At 36.1% G+C, this 27,470-nt stretch overlaps 1 protein-coding gene across 2 annotated transcripts; it reads left to right on the top strand.

Annotated features, from left to right (window-relative positions):
• Positions 1 to 880: 880 nt before the first annotated feature.
• On the top strand, positions 881 to 26,335 carry LOC120090066 (trafficking protein particle complex subunit 8). Of its 2 annotated transcripts, none has more exons than XM_039047555.1 (28): positions 881 to 1,350; positions 1,470 to 1,564; positions 3,053 to 3,152; positions 4,078 to 4,182; positions 6,001 to 6,163; positions 6,710 to 6,830; positions 6,966 to 7,028; positions 7,131 to 7,211; positions 7,340 to 7,434; positions 7,512 to 7,662; positions 8,676 to 8,762; positions 9,068 to 9,187; positions 9,303 to 9,431; positions 9,524 to 9,621; positions 9,757 to 9,880; positions 11,244 to 11,351; positions 11,675 to 11,816; positions 13,182 to 13,292; positions 13,382 to 13,442; positions 13,555 to 13,630; positions 21,138 to 21,323; positions 21,439 to 21,549; positions 21,827 to 21,937; positions 22,467 to 22,625; positions 23,284 to 23,517; positions 24,543 to 24,716; positions 25,281 to 25,390; positions 25,514 to 26,335. In XM_039047555.1, the coding sequence occupies exons 1-28, from the start codon at positions 1,191 to 1,193 to the stop codon at positions 26,052 to 26,054; spliced, it is 3,816 nt and encodes a 1,271-aa protein (XP_038903483.1). In that variant the 5' UTR covers positions 881 to 1,190; the 3' UTR covers positions 26,055 to 26,335. The 2 variants fall into 2 exon arrangements, with proteins under 2 accessions (XP_038903483.1, XP_038903482.1); XM_039047554.1 differs by having other exon boundaries at positions 882 to 1,350; positions 21,827 to 21,988.
• Positions 26,336 to 27,470: the final 1,135 nt, after the last annotated feature.

Below are 27,470 nucleotides of genomic sequence, written 5' to 3'. Positions count from 1 at the left end.
TTTTACTGCATTCTTTTAATTTATCTGTTATTTTTCTGATTATTCCTGTGGTAAAAGTGAGTGATTTTTTCCCAACAAGTACATACTCCGTTAAGTAGTCTTTAAAACCATGTGTACTCATCCACGACCTTACTTGTCGAGTATTGTTTGGCTTTGTTCCTCAAAGGGTCAATATTTGTATCCATGTGAAAAAACAACATTTCATGTTACTTTAGCAATATGAAGCTCATATTTCACAGAACAATGAAGTATGAGACATCTTAACCAACATACATGTCTTTTTAAACTATGTTTTAAAGTTGACTGTCTGCATCATCACTGCTTGAGCCAACAAAAATGTGTTGGTACGTCAAGTATGATAATCACACTGAGTGAAGGAAATTTAGGTAACACAGAAATAATACGTTGGACTAAGAGTGTGTTTGGAATGCATTTTTAAGAGTTTAATTTAAAAAATAAATCATGTTGAGAGTACTTAGAATAATTGAGAATCACTTAAAATAGTTTTGTAGTTTATTTTCATGTCAAAAGTATTTAAATAAAAATGAATTTTTTAAAAAATACTTTTTTTATTAAAGTAATTCAAACGGACCCTAAAATTATTTTATACTACTATATGTCTATCAAAATTGAACAAACTATTACTTTATAACCACAACCATATTTTTACATTTTTAATTATAATTCTTCGTATTTTTATTTTATTTATGCGAGGATTTAACTGGACATTAAAAAAAAGAAGGAAGAAATGACCTGACATATTGTTAAACCGATTAGACATTTTATTGAACGAATATTATTAGGTTTAATAATCTCAACCTAGGTACTCAAAATATTATGGATAAAAGGAAAAGAAAAAGAAAAAAAAGAAAAAAAAGAAAAAAAAAGGAAAAAAAAGGCGTGTGAAGAGTCGAAGACAAATGGCCCATTAGACCACGAAAATGAACAAAGCTCGTCGGTAGCTTGCTGCCTCAGTAGACCATCCCAACACCAGCCCGGAATTATTGTCCGTCTCAGTTCTAACACGGTAGTTCGTTCCAATTCTCCATTGCCGCCGGTGAAATTTACTGTTCTAATTGCAATTAGCAGCGAGTAACTAATTGGGCGAGTCGCGTTGATCCACCAAGGCGATTTGCTTCCGCCATTGAAGCCGGCGTTGGTCACTGCCGGCAGCTAAAAGGAAGGGAGCCATGGATCCGGCAAATACACCACTGGGCAAGATGCTGCTGGAAGAGATCACTCCGGTTATCATGGTGCTGAATACCCCACTCGTGGAAGAAGCCTGCCTGAAGAATGGTCTCTCATTCATCCAGATGCTCGGCCCTTTCTGCTCGTTTAACAACATTGATGGTAATCCCTTGTTCTAGTCCTCTTACAGATTCAATTTAGTACACACCCTTTATACTTAGTTGTGAGAATATGGAACGCGAGAACGCTTAATGTTTGGTTGGGCTTCCTCTTCGTTTCAGTGCCCGTACGCACCGCAAGTGATCAGCCTTACAGAATTAAGAAATTCAGTTCACGGTTGTTTTACGGTTCGGACATTCGTCAACCGAATTTAGAGGTAACATTTTAAATGAGATGTTTTGTTCATGTCAAAGTTAGTTGGGCAGCATTACACGGTGTATTTGGAGTTTGGATAGCTAACACAAAAGAATTCTACTGAACTGACAGTGATTGAACGAAGCTCATGTAAAGACCAACTAGTTAAGTCTAATCACTACAACATACTAGGATATTGAAATAGAAATGCCACATTGCGTGATATGAGTGAAGATGGATTGGATAATTTAACTATGAATTGGCATATGCCTAATTGTTGTTGAATTATTTGTTTAATGTTAGGGTTTTTGCTGGGCCCAGCCCGTCGATCAATTTCTTAGGAAGGGTTTTAGATAATTGGTATGAAATAGTTTTGAGGATATTTGTTTAATGTGCACGTGATGCCATTATTTGGTCATTGGGTGTACTTAGCAGAAAAAGACCGTAGAATCTTTGGACGTGAAAAGGAAGAAAAGACCCTAACCTCACGTGACACTGACAAGCGACAAACTTGGAGGAATCAATAAAAACATGTCGATGAAAAGAAAAAAGTACAGCAAGAAACAGGAAAAAAAAATCTTTAAAAATGAAATTGTGATACTAGGATTATGAGGAGAGGAGCGATATCATAGGAGGTAAATTAATGCCTTAGGCGGCACTCGGTAGTGAAATCATCATATTGATATGTCTAATATATATTCTTAAATCACTGATTGACCCAAAAGCTAAGCTGATGGTTGAGAACAAATTTAATGTCATATCATCAAACACTTCTCCCCATTCGTGGGCTTGAAATATGCCTTTATTTTCAAGTACGTACTATCTCTTAATAATTAATAAAGGCTGTTTCCCTTTTAAAAAAAAAAAGTAGATCCAACAAATTGAAATCAATACTAATTGGGGAGGAAATAACATTGTAAGGGTTTGAACACAAGACCTCCCGGGACCGCCTGTTCTGTTACCATTGTAAATCATCAATTGACCCAAAAGCTTAAGCTGGTGGGATGATGTCAAATTTAATATCATATCATCTAATATATATATATATACTTTGTTATTTCAAAATTTGTTTCTTCTTTATTATAATTTCTTCTCTCTTTATTTAGAAGTAAATAGTCATTTTATTTGAGAATTGGGACCTGGTTAGAGAAAAATTATTGAGACGTCAGGGAGTTTTGCCTAAGGTATAACTTGCAAGTATCCCTATTCTATGCATCGAACATCGGTAGTTGCAAATGTGGCATACAGAGAGGAGAGTCTCAAATACTTTTCAAGCACGCCTGGAACAATCTTAAAATTGTAATTTTCACAAGTGCCAATTGTGACCATATTGTTTCAGTTTTCACTGGTATTGTTAGACCGTCAAAATGTTTCGTAGAATCACATAGAAGAAAAGTTAGACTGCAGCAACATTTTCCTGATTTTATTGTCTCCATTATATGAGGACTGGTTTCGTTTGTTCTTTCAACTATTTCCCTCTTATTTTCCACTTCTCCAATTATTCATTTAGGCTTCAAAAGAGAGGTTAAAACAAGTCATTACACAAGCCAGCGAGAAAGATCTTTCTGAATTATGCTCCGATCCACCTCAAATTAAGGATGTAGTTGACTGTAAGTACTGCTCATTTTTGGATTATTGGATTTTGTTATTTGTATGTTCACGTAAAAAATTTGGTGTCCCTTTCAGCTCCCCCCTCCCCCTTAAGCAGTATATAAAATACTTTCAGCAGTCGATAATATTTAGTTTAGTAACTTGCAAATCTTTTCTTATCTTTTGACCCTTTCTGTTCTTTTACTTCTTTAATTAATATCAACTCATTTCTGTTTTTTGTTTTTATCTATCTATTTATTTTTTTGAGAAACAAAGCTTTCATGAGAACCTTGAAACAGAACAAGAGGAGCATACAAAAAAAAGCCAAAAAAAGGAGTAAGGAAGACTAGATATACAAAAAGGGCTCCAATTAAAAAAAAGAAATCCCTCATTAATGAAATATAATGAAATTTATGTTTGAAGTTAATACTTTATTTTCTCTCATGTACTTTAAGCATTAGACTTTTTCATTATATCAATGAATAGTCTTGTTTCCGTTTATAAAGAAAAAAGAAATTTAATGCACATTGTTAAAAGCTGATTTGTTATATATTTATTTTACTAAAAACAGAACTTTTCATGGGAAAAATGAAAAAAAGCTAATGCTCAAAAGTTACAAACTCCAAAAGGAGTGAAGAGAAATAAAAATTACAAAGCAAAAATGCAACACTCTGTTCCTGCACAAAAGAAAAGAAAAAAAAGAGGAGAAGTCAAAGAGATTTTGTGTAATGCACTATGTTACAATCCTTTTTAGGTTTGCAGTTTACCTCATCTTCACTGGTCATGGAACAACCTGTGGCCATTTTTAGCATCAATGAAATTGTTCCTTATCCCCCCACCACACACGCACAAAAGGAAAAAAAATGACATTCTTTGTGGTTGGTTTTTTGTCCCTTGGAGCTGTACACCATCTTTGGTTTATGACTAACTGAACAATATCTGCAGGTTTTGAGTCTGCAATTCTACCTTCATGGTTTCAGTTGTTTAACAAAGAGCTTATACGCAATATATCCTTTTCAGAACACGAAGCTTTTGATCATCCTGTGGCATGTAAGATTATAGAAAATATGAAGTATTTTGTATGCCTCTTTTTAAAGTTTTATGGTACTTATATTCGTATAGTATTGTTGTAAATATCTTATACATATACAGTATACTCCTTTATCATCTTTTTTACTCTTTTATTTAGTTTCACCTTGTCACGAATTTTTTTACCCTCATACACAACTTTTCATAAAGGAAATGAAAAAAGACTAATGCTTTGAGATATAAGAAACCAAAAAACTAGAAACCTTGTTGCTTGTCTATATATATCTTTGGGTGAATGGAATATGACATCATGAATTGGTCACTGGAGTAATCGCCAGAATTGGTTGCTTAGGTGGGTTGCCGGAGGTGGTCACTAGAGCTAGTTGTCGGAGGTGGTCACTAGAGCTAGTTGTTGGAGTTGGCCGTTGGAGGTGGTTTGTGGATGTGGTTGTCCAAGTTTGTTGTCGGAGGTAGTTGTCAGCGAATGGAGTCTTTGAAAGGAGAGAGGGTTGGTTATTTTAACAAATGAGTTGTAAATAGTACTGCTGTAGTAAAATGGGGCTTAAAAGAACCATTACCCCCATTTTCTTAACGCACGCCCTAAACGTTGTGTGGGCTATGGGCTATTGTAGCCCACTCAACACATTCCAAGTTGGAGCCTAAAACACCCCTTAAAAAATGAGATTGTATCCTCTCTCATATTAGGGTAGGTGAAAATACCACTAGACAGACCAACAAAGAGAGAGTAAAGTTCTAAATCACTCTATTGAGTCTTCTCATAAACTTAGTTATTTTGCTAGGCCTCAAATCTTTTGACATTCTCCTCCCACGCATTGGTACCTCCAATACAGCCTTACCAAGTGAAGTTCTCAACCTTTTCATGGCCTCTCTTTCCCAATGCAATGTTAAGACCATAAACCCCCGGACCAAACTTACATCTATTAGCCAACTTACAGTGTTCACCTTGCAATCACCACTAGGAAAGCAAAAACTGCATACCATTATTCAAGGTTACCACTTTTGTTGGCCAGCTTAAAATTTCTCATAATTTTCATAATTTCATATTATCCAAGGGTTTTACTTTTATTAAAAATTTTGCTCAAATTTCAGTATGGATTGAGATTTAAAAAGAAAGCAAAAATTTTATGGTCAAGTGGTAACCTTGTAAAAAGTTTAGTTTAAAAGCACAAACACCGACATGCAACACGAATACGATATGACATCAACATGACGACATGTCAATTTCCAAAAAAGTAAGACCCTACATGTTGGGGACACACTATTATCATTATTTTTTTCCACAAAAATAATTATATGTGTGCATATTTTGATATATTGCATTGAAATAACAATCATAAATTCATGAAAAAAACCAAAAGGAAAAAGAAGACAGATTTAACAAAAGGAAGAAAAGAACAGAAATGGGAAAAAAAAAGCAGAAACGAGAAAAAAAACAGTAAGACAAGTTGCTGAAGTTGGTGAAGAGAGATTTTTAATTTTTTTTTTTTCGGTGCTTTATACAACTTAGGTCGTAGAGGAACAAGAGAGTTTTTTTTTGAATGTGCAAGAGAGGAGGACATACTTTTGAGTTCCACATTTTTTTTTGGTGGGGGTGGGGGGTAAGAAACTGACCTTTCATAGAGAAAGAATGAAAGGAAATGCTAATCGAACTTTGTTGATATGAATTTCTTTGGTCGAGGGGACATTCCTTTGCTCTTTTTTAAATTCTCATTCAGAAGTGTGTGTTGGTGCACTATTTATTTCTTTATATATATATATTTTTAATTTTTATCTAAAACATTTATTCTTTCTATGGTCGTTGTCCATGCCTGCATGTAGGTCTTTTGGTTGTCTCTTCAAGCGATGATCAACCTATCAACAAATTTGTTGACCTATTTAATACAAGCAAATTGCCCTCTCTCCTAAATGATGGTGCCATGGACCCTAAGATTATGAAGCACTATTTGTTGTTGCACGATAATCAAGATGGCTCCTCAGAGAAGTACTTGTGTTCTTTTCCTTAATCTGAGAATTTTTATTACACACCCACAATATTATTTGGCAGTCAATCATTTTGAATATCTCAGCATGCTGTATACCTACAATTATGATTTTGATTTGTTATATAGGCTAATAGATCTAGTTAAATTCGAGCTATTCAATTCTTTACCTTTGTGTGCTAGTAGTTTGAGTAGTTAACTGTATGGGAGTTTTGTAATGTTCTGTTCGGTAGTTTCCTGTAATATTTATCAATAGCTTTCATGATTGGTTTGCTAAGATGGTTGCTGCTTTGTTAATTAGATAGGATACCTGTAGTTAATTAGTTTCTTGGTTAATCAATTTGAAGTCATCATCATATATAAATATGGTTCTTTGTCTTCTGTAATGCCAACTCTTTAATATATAATAGGATCTAAGTTTTATTTGACACTTGAGATATAGATTCAACATTTTGAATTCTTTATTATTTTTATTATTATTAATTTTATCTTTGCAATTTTTTCCCCAGAGATAGATGAATGTGAATGTAATTTTGTCTCTTCTTTAGGGCAAGTAAAATACTAACTGAAATGAGGAGTACGTTTGGTTCAAATGACTGCCAGTTAGTTTGCATCAATTCTTCTCTTGATGGACACATTGAACGGCAAGATGATCCTTGGGGTTTGTTAGTAAGTCACTCAATGTATTCATATTTAACTTAGTGAATCTTTTGACATAACATAGTTAATACTGTTCTTCTTCACAATGTCTTTGATGAAGAATTGGTAAAATCTGGCTTGTAACTTCACATTCTTGTGTAACAGAAGCCCGATGCTTCAATTGGTAAGCAACTTGGCTGCTTTCTTAGCAACGAGGATCTAATTGAGGTAAATTGCTGTTATGACTATAAGTATTTGCTATGTTCTTTAATGGCACTGTGTGCATATGCTTTTGTTGGGGGCTCACTTTCCGTGTCACATGTGGAACAGATCAGAGAGTTAATGCAAGAGTTGTCGTCAAAACATATCATTCCCTACATGGAGCAAAAAATACGAGCATTAAACCAACAGGTACCATATTTTGGTTTTCTACTTTCTAGAAGTTCTGTACAAAGATCATATGCTTCTCCATACGATAATATTTGCTGGTTTTTTATTTTCTACAGTTTCATATTTTCTTTTTACCTTTCCTCGATTAGGTGTCTGCCACAAGGAAAGGTTTCAGAAATCAGATAAAAAACTTATGGTGGAGAAAGGGGAAAGACGACACAGTAGATTCTCCAAGTGGCCCTACGTAGGTTTCTCATTTGTTTACTTTCTTGGGCATCCTTTACTTTTTGGTATTCATAAATTCTTATATTTGCATTGAAGGTATACCTATAGCTCCATCGAGTCTCAGATTAGAGTATTGGGTGATTATGCCTTCATGTTGCGGGATTATGAACTTGCATTGTCCAATTATCGCCTGATTTCTACTGATTACAAACTTGATAAAGCTTGGAAACGCTATGCTGGTGTCCAGGTAGCTCCAAGTCTTTGATGTTACAATTGTTTTTTACCTTATACTTGTAAAGCCACTTTGTCCTGCTCCTGCACATTACTGACTAGAGTATTTTGTTTTGGTGAGCTGTGAGCAGCCTTGTTTTGATGTTTGGGGTTTTAATTTTTTTAATTTTTTTTGGATTATTAGATATACAAAATTACAACACTTGTTAAGGAATTATTTGTTGAGTAGTACAATTTGCATATTTTATCGTTATGTTTTGAGAATGTTTTTTAAGCATCTTTGTGTCCACTTTTTGCTTCATTAAATTGTTAAATTGTGTTGTCAGTGGCAAATATAACATGAGCTATATGTGCCAATTATGTCCATAAGCAAAAGAAAAGGTTGGCTACACGGGGTGCGAGTTCTGGTTCTACTTTTAATCAGCAACAAACAAGATTTCTGCTAGCGTGATTTGATGCTTCTTTGTGGGCACCAACCACTCGGACTTTTCGTAATTATAATCTTAGTTTGATTTTGTTGGATTGAAGTCATTTTTTGTTCGTTTGTTCTTGGACTCCCTTTTTGTTGAGATTTTTTTATGCCTATCTCTAAGACTTTTCTTTCTTTGATGAGAATCTCCAGAACTAAAGGACTCCCTTTTTGTTGAGCTTTATTTATTTATTTTTAACAAAAAATAAAAATTTTGTTGATAAATGAAAAGAAGAGTTCTAGGATACAAACTTTCCACTGTGAGTGAAGAGAGAAAGAAAAGAAAAAAAGAAGAAAACAATACAACCAACCAAAGAGAGCAAAACAAGCTCTCCGAACCTAAAAACGTTTCCTCCCATATGTTTGCTCAATTTGTCCACTATCACCGAGATGGTGTCAAACTTCTCATAAAAAAATGGAGTTATAATGTGCTACTGTATGTTCCAGAGTTATTATGTGCCTTTCCCTGTACTATGTTCTGTTATGTTTCGTCTGTTTTAATTTTTCTACTCATAGTGTGTTCACGATCATAACTTATATTTATTTATTTTTTTTGGCAGGAGATGATGGGGCTTGCGTACTTTCTACTGGATCAATCAAGAAAGGAAGCTGAGTATTGCATGGAAAATGCCTTCAATACTTATTTGGTACGAGTATTCCTTCTGATATTTTTTTCGTTGTTGTTTTCTTAAATACGAAAGCTTTTTCGCTGCTTATTCTCTGCGAGACAATTTTAAGTTACTCATATAAACTCCTGTTTGAGATGAAGTGCAAATTCATTGCGTATGTATGCACTTTCTGGCAACCTATTATTGAGGAAACATACAATAGGTCTATTAAACAACCATATTAATGCCTTCTGTTTGGTTGATGTTGTTACTAAGCTTTGTGTTTACTGTATTCATTAGGTCTATAAGTTTTTTGCTAGCTAATTGAAGTTGTATTCATGCAGAAAATGGGCCCATCTGGTCACCTAAATGCAACACGCTGTGGTCTCTGGTCAGCAGAGATGTTGAAGGCAAGAGAACAGTACAGAGAGGCTGCTGCTGTGTATTTCCGTATTTGTAATGAGGTAGGTTGTAAGTACCTTGATACCAACATCAAATATATTGTTGATTCTAAGCTTTTTCTTCTTCTTATTTTTTTTTTTTTTTTTTTTTTTTTTTTTTAAAAAAAAAAATTCTTAGGAACCTTTACATTCAGCTGTCATGCTTGAGCAAGCATCTTATTGTTACCTGTTATCCAAACCTCCTTTGATACGCAAATATGGATTTCATCTTGTTCTCTCTGGTGATCATTACAAGAGAATGGACCAAGTACGTAGATTTCATTATCCAAATATTTGACAAGCAACACGGATTTATTAATATTTCAAAGGTTTATTAAGTCATGGCATTTGTCTTTTCAGATTAACCATGCAATTCGGACATATAGAAATGCAATTGCCGTTTTTAAAGGAACTGAGTGGAGCCACATCAAAGATCATGTACATTTCCACATTGGACAGTGAGTTTATTTTTTATAAACTCTAGAATATATTTTCATATAATACCGACAAAGCTATATTTTACTTGAGTGCATCTACTGATATTATGACATCTATCAAATATAAGATTTCTTATGTAATATTATCTCTTATAGGTGGTATGCCTCTCTTGGTCTATATGATGTTGCTGTTACTCAAATGTTGGAAATTCTTGACTGTAATCATCAATCAAAGGCAACACAGGAATTGTTCCTGAAGGATTTTCTGAAAATTATTCAGGTGCTTCCTTGTGCTAATTACTTTCTTTATCTCTTAGAATTGTGTGGAGGATATATTGATCATTGAAGTTGGATGGATGTTATTAAGCTATTGAGCTGTTCATATCACTACTTTGAGTAGCTTCAAAGATCCATGCTTCGTGAAAATAACTACTTTATAGTTCCATTCTTAGTTTTATAAGATACAGGTGTTTTTTTTTTGAAAGGAAATCACCCTCTTTAATGAAATAATGAAACGAGATACAGGTGTTTAAACAACTATGGTGGTCTACGCAGACTTCTTGAAAGTGGTCATGACTTAGTGCCACTCAGCCTTTTTTTTAAGAGATGGGGGTAGAGTTTCTTGTTTTGTTTTGTTTCAGGAAGAATGTACTAGCATATAGGAATTGTGCAAAAAGTTCCTTCATATTTTCTAGTCTATAATGTAGGGCAAATTGGTCTTCCCTTCCTTCTTAGGAAAGGGTAAAAGTTCATGGTCGGCCATCTATTTAAGATTTGGAAGTGTGGCCAAGTGTCAGTGTTTCTAAATTGATGGTGGATGGTAATAATAGGAGGGAAAAAGAAGTTGTGAGGGTAGGCAAGTTATGAAGTTGCAAGAGCTGTATGCTTCCTATACTCTGCTTGTTGGAGAATGAATATCCCATGTTAGACAAAGTTAGCGGTTGGACCAACCCTCCTAATCATCCAACGTGAAGGGCTTACCAGCCTTTCCCCATCAATCTGGGATGGATAGAACACCTCTAAGTGTAGTGCTTCCCTCAAATTCTTTTGTAATATTCCCTTATTTCTCATCAACTTATATTGGGTTCTTTTTTCTTCTCTCCCTTTGAAGGCTTTGAGGACCCCTTTGTCCCCAAGGTTTTCTGCGTCTTTGTTTCTTATCAAAAAGGAACGAGTAAGTGTTTTTATACTTGTTTTAAGATCTTGTTATGTTTTATTTTTTCCATTTCCTTTGGAAGTTCGGAACAAGTGTTTTTATAATTGTTTTAAGATCTTGTTATGGATTTTTTTTTTCTTTCTTTCTTTTTCCAATTCCCTTTTGAAGTTCGTATCCTTTAAACATTTTTCTGTTCATTATATCGTCGAGAAGTTATTTCTCCGAAAGGGAAAAAAGGAAAGGAATGAGGTCGTGCAGAAATTCTTTGAAATTGATGCATGTAGAAGATTTAAATAGCCAGTAGCTGTCTATTGACGTTATTATTTGGTTGTCAAATTTTCATCTGTCCTGTCTGAGATGTTTTTTTTCCTTTTAATAGCATTTTCCAATTTTGAACATAATGGAGCAATGGCTCTACATTTGATAATTTCGATACTGTTGCTTCCAGTTATTGAATCAATTTTTTAAAACTGATTTGATCTTGCAGAAAGCAGGAAAGACAGTCAAGGTGTTAAAACTACCATTGCCCAAGATCAACATTTCATCATTAAAGGTTATCTTTGAAGATCATCGAACTTATGCATCACCTACGGCTGTAAGTGTAATTTTGCCGTTAGTTTTTGGATATGGAAACCTCCTTAAACTAAATTTCGCACAGTCTGCCTGTCTGTCTCTCTCCTCCCATTTCCTTGCAATTCCATTTGAAAATAAATACTCTTTCTCACTCAAAGAAGGGAGAATGAAAGATTTACTGGTAACAATTTTCCCGTTGATTGGTATATTCCCATTATTTTTCTCTTCTAAAAAAACAAGATTCCCACTAAGGTTAATGGAAGTGCAAGATGTCCTTGATGATTCTTGTAGCTTATGCAATTATCTCCTTAACCTAGCTCATTGCGATATTCTGAAACATTGCAGGCTAATGTTCGAGAAAGTTTATGGCGCTCGTTAGAGGAAGACATGATTCCATCACTGTCCTCTGGGAGGACAAATTGGTTGGAATTACAGTCAAAGATTATGTCGAAAAAGTATAAAGAATCAAGTATTTGTGTTGCAGGAGGTATGGAGTAGTACATATCCAGCTCGAGGACCATCAGAAATCATGTTAATGTGATGACACCCTTTTCCAAAATTCCCGCTATTATTTGACATGACATGCAAGATAATGGTCATAGCATGTCTCATTTAAAAAAATGGTCGCATACGAACAAAGGTGATATATAAGCATTCCCGTTAATAATGATCAAATCAGGATGATAAAGAGCTCTAGCAGAAAGATAAGATCTTGGCTAAGTTCTCAGGTTGTAAAGACCCTCCAAGCTAAAAATTTGTTGTAAAGATCCTCAGGTTGTAGAAAAATTTCTTCCACAACATTTCCCAAAACATTGACCTAAAGAATTTGGGCTGTTGGAGACAAGTACAGACCAGTAAGAATCTGAATTAATTTGGCTTGAGAATCTGTTCCAAACACTCATTTGATAGAAGAAAAGGTCGAATAATAAATACCAATAGTTCACTTCCTCATGGAGTATCTTTTGAGCATTAGTCTCTTCATTTCTTCCATGAAAAATCTTGTTTATTGTTTAAAAAATATACTGTAGTTTCTTGCATAAGAGAGAGAAATCATGAATTACCATCTGAAGAATTCTTTGAATCAGAATCCATGATATTTGTACTCACCTTCGTGTGAAATGTCGGAAAGTATTGATGTATCCATCGACATGTCAATATCTCCACATTATCAACAATGATATGATATGTAAGGGAATAAATAATCTTCCTGAAAGTTGAAAACATGTGCACTGGCAACCAGCTGCAGTAGAAGGATTTTCGCTGACCTTTTCAGGCTTTTGGTGACTGTGGTGCTGCAGGGGGGCTATCTATTTCGGATACAACTACAAAGACTGAAATATGAATGGACTTAAACTTGTCCTTTCCTTTGGACATACTTGAAATAGAGAAATTAGTGGATCTTTAAGTTTTTGGATTATTCTTTTTTTATTGGCCTTTATGGTTATGCGAGAAAAAATCACTTATCTGATTCTGTGAAATCTTTGAGAATATTAGAGTATGCTACTGGTTGGATAAAGGCAAAATCTGTCATTTCCCCCCCTTTTTTTTAGTTATCAGTATAGTTATCATTATAATGAGAAAACTTGGCTTCGAATCCATGCACCCTTCACTTATTTTGAATAATTTTTGCTTTCTGGAAAATGCTACTGAATTCTATGTTGATTAACTGTTCTCTTTAATAGCGTTTATGCAGTGTCTTTGCTGTAATATAGCCATATGGGCAATGCATGATTGAATCATCAGATATTAGCTATCATGCGAAGCATTTTTTATCATCTGGAATAAACAAACTTTATAGGAGATCTTTATGTGGTGATGCATGATATTGTTTTCTCTCCATTGTTTTTTGCAGAACCAGTGGAAGTAGATATTGTATTTAAAAACCCTCTTCAGATCCCTATTTCCATCTCTAGCGTTTCCCTGATATGTGATCTTTCTTCAAAATCTGATGAAACTGAATCTGGTACTTCAGATCTTCCCTGTTTTGGAACTTGGATATTCATTTTTTTAACTTTTCCCAAAATTGGAGAATGAGTATCAGTGATGGTACAGGTACAAATAACATAATTGGTGGTTTCCAGAATAATACCGAACTCAAGTGGTCATCTGATTGGTATTTGTTTTAATATATTTATATTTTACTTTTATCAAAAAAAAAAAAAAGTCATTACACTTTTGGACGTGATCTTGATACATTTACAATATTATCTTTTGTCCCATTCCAGGGATATGGGATCTGACAATCCTTCATATACTTTGTCTGAAGTTCACCTGTCATTAAACGAGAATGAAGAAAAAGTTGTAAGCATTTGTTTCTTTTTGCCCTGTCATTATTCAAAATATGAGAAAATAAGAACCAATCTAGTCCTTGGTACTTTAGCTCTTGTGAATCAGTCTGCAGTGATCACTTGTGTATTGCCTACATTGAGGAGCCATCTTATGTGGACTTTAGCTACGGTTACATACCATGTCAGATCTTAGATTCTTGGGTGTTGAGAAAATTTTTAATGGCTTAGAGAGGTAGCCACCATACGTTTGAACTTATGTTCTATATTCTTTATTTTATTTTATTTTCGCCAATAGTCACTAGACCATACCCTTTTGATCTCTACTTCTTCTCAACTGCAAGCAACATGAATACACACTAAAAGAGGGAAAGAGAGAAAAAGGACGTTGACATAACTCATACGACTATTCTCATGATTGTGATGAGTGTAATGATTAACTCTTCAATATTTCTATTAATCTCATTAATTACATTTGGAAATTGGAAGTTGTTCAGTGGTGGTTGTCCCCTATTTGACCTCCACTTCTCAACCGCTGGCACACATACACACCAAAAGAAAAAAAAGGAGAGAAAAAGGATGCTGATGTAACTCATGATTATTCTTATGCATTATGATGAATGTAGTAATTAACTTTCCATAAATTCTATTAACTACGTTGGAAATTCTTTGGGTAATGGTCCTCAAATGAAATACACTCGCAAGTCATCTGGTCATATAGTAGGATTAGCATGCTTGGATATCAAGCCTTATAAACCAAGCATACAAAGTTGAATTCTAACTAGAGTCACGATCTACTAGCTTGAAAATAAAAGATTAGATAGGGTTGTTTTCAAATATAGGAAAATGAACCAAAATATTTACAAATAATAGCAAAATATCATAGTCTATCTGTGATAGACCGCGATATATTACAATCTGTGTCACATGATACAGATAGTAGTCTATCGCAGTCTAAGATAGACTGATGTGATACAGATAGTAGTCTATCGCGGTCTATTACAGATAGACTGATATTTTACTATTATATGTAAATATTTTTAGCAGTTTTTTCATTTAAAATAATTTCCCTATTAGATAACATGAGATTCTATCTCAAAACCAATTGGCAATGAGAAGAGTAACCTATATATCTTATTAAGATTGTGAGGCTCTTTGATTTTTTCAATGTGGGATCCTTAACATGCCCGTTCAAGATGGTGCTGATAGGCCTAAGCCAAATTATCTTTATTTATCAACAACAAAGGGAGAATTCGAGAGCTCCCTACCTCTCCCTAAATCTCATAAGAGATATTGTCAATCCACAAAATGATTCAATGCCTCTCCCATGGCCTCAACGGCCATACAAATACTCTCTTCCTCCCTCGTGGGCCCCCCTCCCCTTCTCATAACTAACAATATTCCTAGAGCCCACTTCCTATTTTAATCACACTTTATCCTTATCAGTATTCACCCTCTCCTTGGTATGCCTCTGACGTTCATAAACTTTTGTCACTCGGGGCCTTTGGGGTCTACCATTACCCACCCCCCAAAGAGTGACCTTGTCCTCAAGGTGGAAGTCAGGGAATTGTTCATTGATAATGCTCGGGAGCTCCCATGTGGCATCGATAGCCTCGCCATTCTCCCAACGAATCAGAACTTCCACTTGCTGGTCATCGGTTGGAGACGTACACAAGCCCAACAGCTTAGCTGGCTAGGTAACAAAGGATAAATCAGCAACCAACACAGGGGGAATCGACACTCTCGGTAAGTTACAGCCTTTGGCTTTGTGCAAGACTGAAACATGGAAGACAGTGTGAATTCCTGATTCTGGAGGTAAGGCAATGCGATAAGCCGTTTTGCCTATTCGATCTGTTACTTGGAATGGCCCAACGAACCTGGGTGCAAGTTTAGGATGTTTGTATTTGGATAACGATGACTGTCTATAAGGCTTGAGCTTTAGATACACCCAATCCCCTACACTAAACTCGACATCTCGCCGGTTTTCATTTGCCGCTTTAACCATACCCTGTTGGGCTTTAAGCAAGGATGCTTTAAGTTTTAATAACATGGTGTCTCGGTCCCTTAACTGCACATCAACCTCACCGACCAAGCTGGTGCCATTCACGTATCCCAACACGGGAGGAGGGGAACATCCATAGAGGATTTCAAATGGGGTGGCTTGAGCAGCTATGTGGAAGGAGGTATTATAACTAAATTCAGCCCTAGGAACCCATTTTGCCCACTGTTTGGGGTTTCCCATTGTGAAACATCTAAGGTATGTTTCTATTCCTCTATTTACCACCTCCGTTTGCCCATCCGTCTGCGGTTGATAGGCCGTACTCCGACACAATTGGGTTCCCAACATACGGAAGAGCTCCTCCCAAAACAGACTAGTGAATATTTTGTCACGATTAGACACCATACTATGGGGATAACCATGTAGACGAACAATTTCTTTGACAAATATTCCAGCCACCGAATGAGCAGAAAACGGATGTTTAATATTGATAAAATGGGCATATTTAGACAAATGATCAACAACAACCATGATGGTATCGTATCCTTTGGATTTTGGTAATCCTTCGATAAAATCCATGGAAATGTCCGCCCACACTCGGTCCGGAATGGGTAAGGCTTGAAGGAGACCTGCGGGGACAATGTTAAGTACTTTGCTTGTTGACACACTCCACATTCAGCCACGAACTGTTGCACAGTTTGCTTCATCCCCTTCCAATAAACTTCCTTGGACAGTCACTGATATGTTTTTAGGGCCTCCTGATGTCCCCCAACCGGGCTGTTATGGAACTCATGTAGCAATAGGGGAATTGTGGGGGAGGTGGCTGGTATAGCAATGTGCCCTTTGTAACACAATAACTCCCCCCGAAGACCATATTCCAATGGAGCTGGCTGTCCATCCAACAAGGCTTGGCGGATGTCATTCAATTCACTATCGTTACATACTTGATCAACGAATATGGCGGTGTTTAAACCATTCACTACACTTAGTAAGCCTAGTTCACATACTGTAGGTAACCGTGAGATGCATCAGCAGCCGAGTTCTCAGTTCCCCGCTTATATTCAATGCTGAAATCATACCCCAATAGCTTAGTGATCCATCACTGATACTCCCCTGCAATTGCCCTTTGTTCTAACAGAAATTTAAGACTTTTCTGATCTGTGCGAACGATGAAGTGTCTCCCCAATAGATATGGTCGCCATTTCTGAATTGCAAACACCATTGCCATTAATTCTCTTTCATATACAGCCTTGAAGCGGTGAGTAGGAGGTAAAGCTTGACTAAAATATGCTAGAGGTCGTATATTTTGCATTAGGATAGCCCGCACCCTTACTCTAGAAGCATCTGTTTCCACAACAAATGGTTCGTCAAAGTTGGGTAAACCCAAAACCGGTACAGATATCGTAGCTGATTTGAGGTGTTGGAAAGCTACCTCCGCGTCATCATTCCAGTTAAAGTTCCCCTTTTTCAACAATTGAGTCAGTGGCAATGCAATAGACTCATAGTTTGCCACAAATTTCCTATAATAACCGGTGAGGCCAAGAAATCCCGTAGTTCCTTAACACTTCGAGGCATGGGCCATGTCTTCATTGCTTCTAATTTGGTTGGGTCAGCTGACACATCCTTCTCTGATATAATATGGCCCAAGTACTCAATATTAGTAGCTCTAAAGTGGCACTTCTTAAAATTTGCCACCAACTCATTTTGAACCAAAATCTCCAAAATGGTTGATAGATGAGTAATATGCTCTGCCATTGATTTACTATAGACAAGGATTTCGTCAAAGAAAACCAAAACAAAGCGACGAAGATATGGCTTCAGAATGTCATTCATGATTGCTTGAAAAGTGGATGGGGCATTTCTCAATTCGAATGGCATCACAAGAATTCATAATGGCCCTTGTGTGTTCTAAACGCTGTTTTATGGACATCTCCTGGGTGAACTCGAATTTGATGGTACCCTGATTTCAAATCAATTTTTGAAAAAATAGTAGCGCCAAACAATTCATCAAGTAATTCATCAACAATAAGGATAGGGTACTTATCTGGGACAGTGACGTTATTCATAGCTCGATAATCCACACAAAAACGCTAACTCCCATCTTTCTTTTTGACCAATAAAACAGGCTTGAGAACGCACTTCTATTGGGTTGAATTATCCCTGCCATCAGCATCTCTCTCACCAACTTTTCGATCTCATCCTTCTGAAATTGGGGATATCGGTATGGCCTCATGTTAATTGGTCCAACTCCCGGCTGTAATTCAATGGCATGATCATGGATTCAAGTCGGTGGAAGCTCTATTGGTGTTAGAAAAACTGATTCAAAGCTGCGAAGTAGCTTTTTAATCTCCTCTGGTACAGCAAATAGTTCCTTTGGGAGATATTCTTCATTCTCAGACTCCTATCGGTTCGTATCCATTGCGTTTAGTTCGATTAATACCCCTTGATCTCCTTCCTTCATTGTTTTCACCATTGATTTCAGAGATATTTGTGACTTTACCAAGCCACAGTCACCCTGCAGATGGACCAACCATTCTCCAATTGAAAATTTCATCGTGGACAATCGGTAATCGAATGAAATCTGCCCCAAGATCTCCAACCAAACTACTCCCAAAATAACATCTGCACTGCCCAAAGGTAGGGGAAGGAAATCTTGGATTATAGACAAATTAGAGATAGTGAAAAACACACCTTTACAAACTCCAGCCGCTTGGACGGACCCTCCCAAGCCCAACACCACGTTGTATCCCTCTGATGGGGAGATTAGCAGCTTCAATTCCGAGACTAACTCCGTTGTGATGAAGTTATATGAGTGGTGCCTCCATCAATCAAAACAATCACCTCTCGGCCACCAATGCTCCCCCGAGCTTTGATCGTTTTTGGTGAGCTTAACTCAACCATTGAGTTTAACGACAGATTGGCGATTTCTTTGGTGTCCTCCCCGTGTATATCCACCGGTTTGTATTCCACTATGTCCGACTCTTCCCTTTCATCAGCCAGGTCTTTTCCTTCCTGCACAAACCTAAACTGTAATTCCTTTTTTTTACAACGATGCCCAAAACTAAATTTCTCGTCACATTGGAAGCATAGCCCCTTATCTCTCTTTTCCTTCATTTTCGTGTACGACAGTCGTCGATACGCACCGCCAGTGTTCCCCTTTGCCCCTACATCTTTCTGAGGAGTGATCGTTGTCGAGGAGGCCGTCGAACTTCCTTGATTCGGGCTAAACGTGATCGATCAACTACTCGGGTTGTTTGACCCATGGTTACTCGCCCCACTGAGGCTTGACCCGCTTTTCGCAATTGGGTTATCAGTCGCCCTGATTCCCTTGCCCAACCTTTGTTGAAGCAGCTCGTCTATCTTGATTAATTGGGCCATTTGCATTTTTACCTTGAGGCCCTTAGGCTTTAATTTCCGCATTTCACTTTGAATTTCTTCCTTGAGTCCACAAACAAATTTACTCTCAAGGGCTTTGTCACCCAATTCCTTCAGGCCGGTGGAGTAGCGCTCGAACTTCCGTCGATATTCCCTCACCGTCGTCTCTTGTTGCAGCCTCATCGCCCTTGCATAACAATCAGCTTCGCTTGCCGGTCGGAATCGTGTTAAAAATAGCTCCCGAAAGCGCGACCAACTCCCCACTGGCGACCAATCGTCTTCCCATTGATACCAATCTAGGGCTTCACCCTCTAGACACAACACGGCCGCTTCTAATTTGTCTTTCTCCGAGAGTCGATTTACCACGAAGTAACGTTCCACGCGGTGCAACCATCCATCGGGATTTTCATCGTCTTCACCCTTGAAGATTGGCACTTCTAATTTCCTCAGCCTCATATCGAACAATGGTACTTCCTTATTACCTGGTGCGTGAATCCCTTCCTTACTATCTTGACTCTCAGTCCGTGTGGATGATCCCTCAGCAGCATGTTTCCCTTTTTCAGTCACAGTCCTTTTGGAAGATGGTAAGCCTTTTTCGTGGTTACTCATCGCTTCTAACCGAGACAAAACCAGGGTCATCTGTGCAGACATATTGTCCATCCTTTCCTTGACTTCACTAAATTGTAAGTTCATCTTCTCCTCCATTTCATCTTGCTTTTCTTCTACAACGATCATTCTGCTCTCCATCTTTCCCACCATGCCCAGAAAACCGCTCTGATACCAAGATGATAGGCCTAAGCCAAATTATCTTTATTTATCAACAGCAAAAGGAGAATTCGAGTGCTCCCCACCTCTCCCTAAATCTCATAAGAGATATTGTCAATCCACAAAATGATTCAATGCCTCTCCCATGGCCTCAACGGCCTTACAAATACTCTCTTCCTCCCTCGTGGGCCCCCCTCCCCTTCTCATAACTAACAATATTCCTAGGGCCCACTTCATATTTTAATTACACTTCATCCTTCTCAGTATTCAGCCTCTCCTTGGTATGCCTCCGACGTTCATAAACTTTTGTCACTCGGGGCCTTTGGGATCTATTAGGTGCTTCTTTGGGTTCACCATTCTCGAATCGGATCCCAATTTGTGTTTTTGGACCGAATATCCGTTTTGGCTTCATGGGCTCTATACCATATTAGATAATATGAGTTTCCATCTCAAAACTAATTAACAAGGAGAGAAGTAGTCCTTATATCTTAATAAGATTGTGAGGTCCATCCAATGTGGATTCCTCAACATAAGAAAAGAGAGAGCTTAAATCATGTTTTCTTGTACTCAAGAGTGCAGAAGGAATACTTATACAAGAATCCAAATCCAAAAGGATTGTGATGAAGAGAAGCAAGCTCAATACAGATAATACATAAGTCCACAAGGTTGATAAAATGCAACAAGATAATTGGCCCATCTAAAACATTGATCACAGGCATCCAAACACATCTCGTCGACATTGTATTCCTTATTACCTGCAACACAATCAGCTGAAGAGAACGAGTTTGATCTATGCTAGTAATCAATACCTCCCATGAGGATTAATTAGTGCATTGACACATATAAATGTCTATGAGCAAACATGGTAAGATTATCAGTTTACTTTTCCTTTTCTTTCTTTCTTTCCTTCCTTCCATTTTTTGAGAAAATGTTCGTCTGCTTATCAGTTACCAAGTTTGTGTATCGATCTAGTTGACTATCCCAAGAGACATTATCTAGATATCCCGACAACTTTAAGCAGAACCCATCAGTAGAGTTGAGAGCTTGTTTATGTTGGCTCGTTGTCCTTTGACTAGTAAGTAGTAACTTACTTTTGTGCATTATACTCATCGACTTTAGACTGTCCTCCACTTGCCAACCATGTGTATGGAAGTTTTCTTCTTGTGTTGAGGTTTTTTTTAGCCCTTTATATCTTTTTTCTTTCCATTTTTATCCCAACAGTACTTTACATAAAAAGAAATCCTACGAGTCTACAGTTAATGATTTCTTTAGTCTTAACTTGTAAAATTAGGTTATGCATCAGTAGTTGGCATATAGTTAATGTTTTCTTATTGTAATTTCTGTCATCTCTCAGAATTTATAATAATGATTCTAATTTTTCCAGGTGCAATTGACAGTTACTCCCAAAATAGAAGGCATCCTACAAGTTGTTGGTATTAGGTGGAAACTGTCAGACTCTGTCATGGGTTTTCACAGTTTTATTGACAATATAGGACAGAAGAATATGGCTAAGGGGAGACAGAAAACTAAGCATTCACTTGCTGATAATTTGAAGTTTATAGTGATCAAGGTGCGGATCTTCTTCTTAGCCTCCCAAATCATCTTGGCTGTTCGTTTTTAAGATTTTGGAGTTGCAGATTAAGCTGTAACTACCTTTTGCTTACACCTATATTCATGACATCCAGAGTCTACCAAAGCTTGAAGGTAGCATTTTGTCACTTCCTAAAGTGGCATATGCCGGGGATTTACAGCGCCTTGTTCTTGAACTGAAAAATCAGTCTAAGTTTTCTGTAAAGGTATGACAGTTGCAACTTGGCTATTCTTCACAAACCTAGTTACTTGACCTGTAGAATTTTTAATTCAGTCAGCCACTATCTGGTTAACCCTTAAAGAAGTCTTGAAGGTCTGACATCTGCTGCTCCATGAAATAGGGAGATACTTGCAACTTTTCATAAAAAAGACTGTCCGACTAGTACCTCAATGTCTGGCAAAGATTTTTGCGTGTGCTTGTATGTGTTCTAAGCTTGTTAAATGTTGGAGTACTCTTACTTAACAGTAACTAAATTCTGGCAGAATTTGAAAATGAAGATCAGTCAATCACGATTCTTGAAAATCGGGAACCAAGAACATACAAATACAGACTTTCCTGCTTGCTTGGAGAAGCCTAATAATAGTGAACAGGGAGTACGCCCTATCCCCAATACAACATCAAATGACACATTTTTGTTTCCTCGGGTCAGTGTAAAAAATGTTTATTGTGCCATTTATTAACCGGTCTATAGCAATAGCAATAAATTTTCCAGCAGCCATACTTTCAGCTGGAACGTCTTGGAAAATGTAAATCGATAGATGGTTCAGGCATTGGCAGTTTAAAATTTTGAAGCAAAATATCTTCTGCAAAATGGTTATGTAGTTTTCCATATAAACCTCTTGCTTTTGGACAATCATATAAATTATAAGGTTGTTAAGATTAATACTATTCAAAATTTGGGATAGAGTAAAATATATTAGTTGTCATCAGCCCTAAATTATGAGGTTCTTAGATGTCAGTTTCTCCTTTTCATTGTAAATCTAGTTGGACAAATTTATGTAGTTATTTTTTTTATATTTAAGAAGACGACTTATTCTCAAATCTTGTCAAAAATATTATTTACATTATTTTATGTGCTCTATTTCCCAGTAAGAAAATCATTACTTCGCTCAAATGTTCCAGGACACTACAATTCAAGGTGGAACACCCTTGTTGTTGCCCCTTTGGCTTCGAGCTGCTGTTCCTGGAAATATATCCTTGTGCATAAGCATATATTATGAGATGGAAGATGTATCAAATATCATGAGATATCGGATTCTACGCATGCATTACAGTATTCAGGTACTGTAAAATATGCACGATTTGGTGGCTTGGCTTTAAGATGTGTATAGTTTTTGTCTTCATAGTTGAAACTAGTGGGTTTATCCTCGATATAGTGATAATTCATATCAGCACAAGGTTCCGCAATACATCCTTTTTAGGCGTTACATTCTTAGGGTTCAGAAAAACTTCCTTTCTTTTACTTTTTCTCCCCGTAATATGGGAGGGGGCTATCCTTTTTTTGTTCTTGGTTGTCTGAGTTCTGGCACTTGCTTTGGCAGGTTTACTCTTTTTCTTTTTCTTCTTTCTTTCTTCTCTTTTCTTCTCTTCTTGTTATATATATTATATATATATATAAATTTTTGTAGTATATATAGCTCTCTTTCTTCTGAAGAGGTTGTGTTGTCTGTCTGCTTGTGTCCAGCGGTTTGAATGTTTTCTCTACCATAAAATAAATAGTTAGTCTTTTTCACTTCGTCTGCTTTAGTGTTGGTGGTCTATTTTTCTTCTCTATATTCTCTGAGTTGCATCGCAGATTTATCAAGTACTTCATGAACAAAAATTTCTCCCTCTGGATGGATTTATGGTGTGCTAAATTTTCTAATTTGAGTTCTTCTTTCTTTTCTTTTTATTTTTTTATTTTTTTTTTATTTTTATTTTTTATAATAACTGTCTTAAGGTTTTGCCATCCTTGGATTTGTCATTCCAAATCAATCCATGTCCATCAAGATTGCATGAGTTTCTTGTCCGAATGGATATTATCAACAAGACTAGCTCTGAGGTTTTCCAGATTCACCAGTTGTCATCCATTGGACAGAGCTGGGAACTTTCGTTACTTCAACCTGTTGATACTATTTGTCCTTCACGGGCTTTAATGCCTAGTCAAGCATTGTCGTGTTTCTTCGTTCTTAAGGTATATACAAGGAGCTGAAGCTAAGCTAAATCTCTCTCATTATTGAACATTCACTTCGAGTAAATGCTTTACTATTATTTTATCTTTGATTAAGCAGGTTACGGTAGTCATTAGTCAAGTAGGAACTTAATAATTGGAGTAACTATTAAATGTCTCTTTTTTTGTGACAAAATATTTCAGGAGTTGTTGCATACTGGCATCGTTCTTTAATTGATTGATTTTATAACTAGGTAGATCTTAAAGAGCAAACCGAACCGACCAAAACTTTCAAGCTAAGAAGCATAGATACAAACACGCTAATTTCTCAAAAAAGGACACGACACATTAGGGACACCTTTTTTTCTTACAAAAATAAATGTGTGCATATTTTGACATATCGAGAATATTACCTATAAACATCTAAAGGACATCCATACATTCCATGAAAAATTCAATAGAATATTGGGGTTTTAAACTTTTGAGGATGGAAGAGTAATTGGCCAGTGGGTTTCAACGGAAAAATCAATGGGCGAGTGCTGAAAAACCCCAAGATTTTGAGAAAAATGAGCTGGAGCCTGGACCTTAAGTAGGCTGACAAAACAATTTTTTCTAGAAGAAAAAATTTCAGCTGCTGTCCTTCACATGTAGGTAAATAAACAAACAATAAAATAATAAGACATGCTACTTTGTATATTGGACACGTGCCCCGGAGCGTGTTGGTGTCCGACATGTGTCCGACACCGACATTTTGACCATTTTAGGAGTGTCCGTCCTTTATAGCTTTCAAGTATAAGGGATGAAGTTGCGAACACTTAAAAGATGAAGGTCTCATTTGAATTTGATACTTTCACTTGCTATCTATGGATAATTTGTCTTTCAAACAAACTTCAAGTACAGCTTATAGTCTAAATTTATTTAGTTATCTGGTCAAAGTTTCTATCCTTTTCCTGGTGTACTACACCATTATATATATAAATAAATAAAATAAAATAAAATATAAATAAATGCAATCACTACTAATCTCACAATTTCTTCTTTGTATTCAGAATATTAACAAATCGTTCAGTTCTGAGAAAAAAGTATCTTCTGTCCCGGTGCTGCTTGGAAGTGATCTAAAGTTGGGTCCTCAGAATAGTGATGAACAACTCTTTGATATGGCTAGTTTTCCCCTGGCCGCTTTCCATCATTCAGAAAGAGTGTACCAAGGAACTTCAAACCAGGTAATTGATTTTCAGTTTAACCATTTAACTTACTTTCAAATGCTTACTAATAACAGTCGTTAATTTTAACCCCACTGTCTATTAGGTTAAGTTATTCAAATACTAGTGTACCGTCACGTCTTTCCTATTTGTTTTGACAGAAAGTGGTTTCTCTAGCCTTTGAATCTCGAGGGTTGGACATAGTAACTAATTCTTATTAGGTTCATGAGTAGTGACTAGTCATGTTTCAAAATTCTTTAGGCCCGCACTTGGGAGATTATCTCAGTTAAAAATATACACAAGTTTCAGACTGTTGTTACTTGTGAAGCATTAACCAGTAATGAACATTGTTCAGTCTGGAGGCCTTGGGTACGGGAAGAAATTTTGTGTTGTTAGGGTCCATTCTTCTGCTTTAATGATGAATACACGGCCACAAATTTCATGCTTGGTATTAATTTTGGAAGAAAGAAGGAAGGGGACTGTTAAATCCTTGAACAGTTCAATGAACAATATGAAGATTACTTGTTGCATTTTCTTGATTGTTAAAATCTTTGTTTCCTTACTATGACATTCTGCATTTATCAGGACCTTAATCCCGTGGACTTTATATTGATCACTCGGCCACTTAGAAGTACTACTGATCCTGGAATTTCTGAATCATCACGTCTATTCTCTCATCATGTGTGCCATTGTAGGTAAGATTCAGAGCAATAGTTTATTGTTCTGTTGACACAAGCTTTTCTATTGATAGAACTTGTTTGTCTATGTCGTGGCTTTTTCCACTTATATTTCTCCGTCTTTTCTTTTTATTTATGCAGCACTTCAAGCAACAGTCCTATATGGTGGCTACTTGAAGGACCTCGGAGTTCATATCACAACTTCTCTACTTCTTTCAGTGAAATCAATTTCAAAATGACAATCTACAACTCTTCAGACTCAATTGCATCCATACGCATTAAAACAAATGATTCAACATCATCGAGTGAAGGTAATGAAACTGTTCCGCAATCGCCCAACTCTGCAAACCAAACAGGATGGCACTATGCCTCACTCACACAGGACATTAAGGTCACATCTGATGTTTTGGGAACACAAATAGGAAAGTCATCTTCACTTGAAAGTGTCTCCCCATTTATCTGGTCTGGAACAAGCTCAACAACAGTACAAATTGAACCCAAGTCCATGGCTGAAGCTTCTCTTCAGATCTGTATATTTTCTCCTGGGATATATGATCTCTCAAGCTACATTTTACAGTGGGAACTTTTACCATCGCCGGGTTCAGGAAACGTTGAAACTACCGTGTCATCAGGAACATGCCGTGGCTATCCATACTATCTTACTGTCCTTCAATCTACTTGAGAAATTTCAAAATCATGTATGCAGGCCCTGTTTCCATTCATTTTTGGCTTTAGGAGTGTTTACATAGCATTGTTATAATTTTCCTTGTGAATTATATTCATATCAAAAGCATTTTTGATGGGGGGTAGGAAGCTTAATCAAGTTTATCTAGGTTACATAAATTCTTTCTTGGTGTTGGTGTAATAAGGGGGAACTAGAAACTACAATGGCTTTTTCACCCCTGTCCCTGTATACAAACTTACATTTTGGATTAGAGAAACTTGAGTTCCAAGTTATAGGAATTGAATTTTTTTTTGTTAGGTCTGACGAGTGACCTAGTTGTGAGGTAATTTGGCATTAAACTTTTAAGAGTGATTAACAATGGCCTAAACACTCACGATGTTAAAAGAAGAATCTACCGTTGATTGAAGGTAAGACATGCAAGGAAAATTTTTATTACCTATTTTCTTAAGTCTTGTTTGGTATCTATTTTGATTTTTAGTTTTTTTTTTTTTTTTTAAATTTGTGTTCGTTTTCATTCACTTTCTTTACCATTTTTTCGAGTTAAATGCTTGAACTGTTAATTAAATTTAAGATTTATTGAAAGTACATGGACTCAAATTAGACAATTAAAAGTATAAAAGCTATAATTGAACAAACTTAGAGGATTGGGACCTAATTAGTATTTTAATCCATTGGTTTGGTTTTAAAAGTACTCTTAAAAAGTAGACAAAAATAGGGTTTATGAACTTCATTTTAAAAAAATCAAAATACAGAATTAAATGGTTATTAAATAAAACTTAATAATTTGAATCTTTTGTAAAATTGCTTGGTTAATCTTTCTGTCATGAGAAATAGTCCCAAAGAAAAAATATTTATGTTATTTTGGTCACTGCATTTTGTTGTTTTTGTTTATTTCGATCTCTATAATATTCATTTTTAGTCTGTTTTTAATTTGTGTTAATTTTGGTTTATGTACTTTAAAAATATCTTTCTTAGCCAGCCAATATATCTTTAAAGAGTGATTATTTTGATCTCTTTATTTAATTATATTTATAATATGATAACTAACTTTTAAAACGGAAATGTTTGCTTGAACATAATTTAACTAGCAAAGACATATATCATTGATTAAGTCAAAGGATTCACTCTTACATGTTACACTAAAAAGATAGTTAAAACGTCTCACCAAGAAAAGGATTTTGGATTCAAATTGATTTCAATTTCTTATCGTTATAACTATAATCTAGTAGACAAATTGAATATAGTTTAATAGTACAATTGGATTCAATCAAAGTCATCAAATTTTGTATTCTTGAGACTTTTGATTTGTCAAGATTTATTTTATTTTTATTTTATTATTCTTTTTTGTGTTGAGGAGTCTCTTTCTTGTTCCTTCTGTAAATATTTCTAATTTATATAAAATTCTTAGAGTGA

Source organism: Benincasa hispida, chromosome 11 (genome assembly GCF_009727055.1).
Source record: "Benincasa hispida cultivar B227 chromosome 11, ASM972705v1, whole genome shotgun sequence".
In the NCBI taxonomy this organism is placed as follows: domain Eukaryota; kingdom Viridiplantae; phylum Streptophyta; class Magnoliopsida; order Cucurbitales; family Cucurbitaceae; genus Benincasa; species Benincasa hispida.
The sequence above is the reverse complement of the archived record's forward strand: the minus strand, read 5'-3'. Positions and strand labels throughout refer to the sequence as shown.

Excerpts from the sequence above, each read along its gene's own strand:
- LOC120090066 (XM_039047554.1), top strand. The coding sequence starts at position 1,191 with ATGGATCCGGCAAATACACCACTGGGCAAGATGCTGCTGGAAGAGATC. Across the intron at positions 11,817-13,181 it reads AAGTATTTGTGTTGCAGGAG|AACCAGTGGAAGTAGATATT; the intron begins GTATGGAGTAGT and ends TGTTTTTTGCAG. Across the intron at positions 21,324-21,438 it reads TGAAGTTTATAGTGATCAAG|AGTCTACCAAAGCTTGAAGG; the intron begins GTGCGGATCTTC and ends CATGACATCCAG.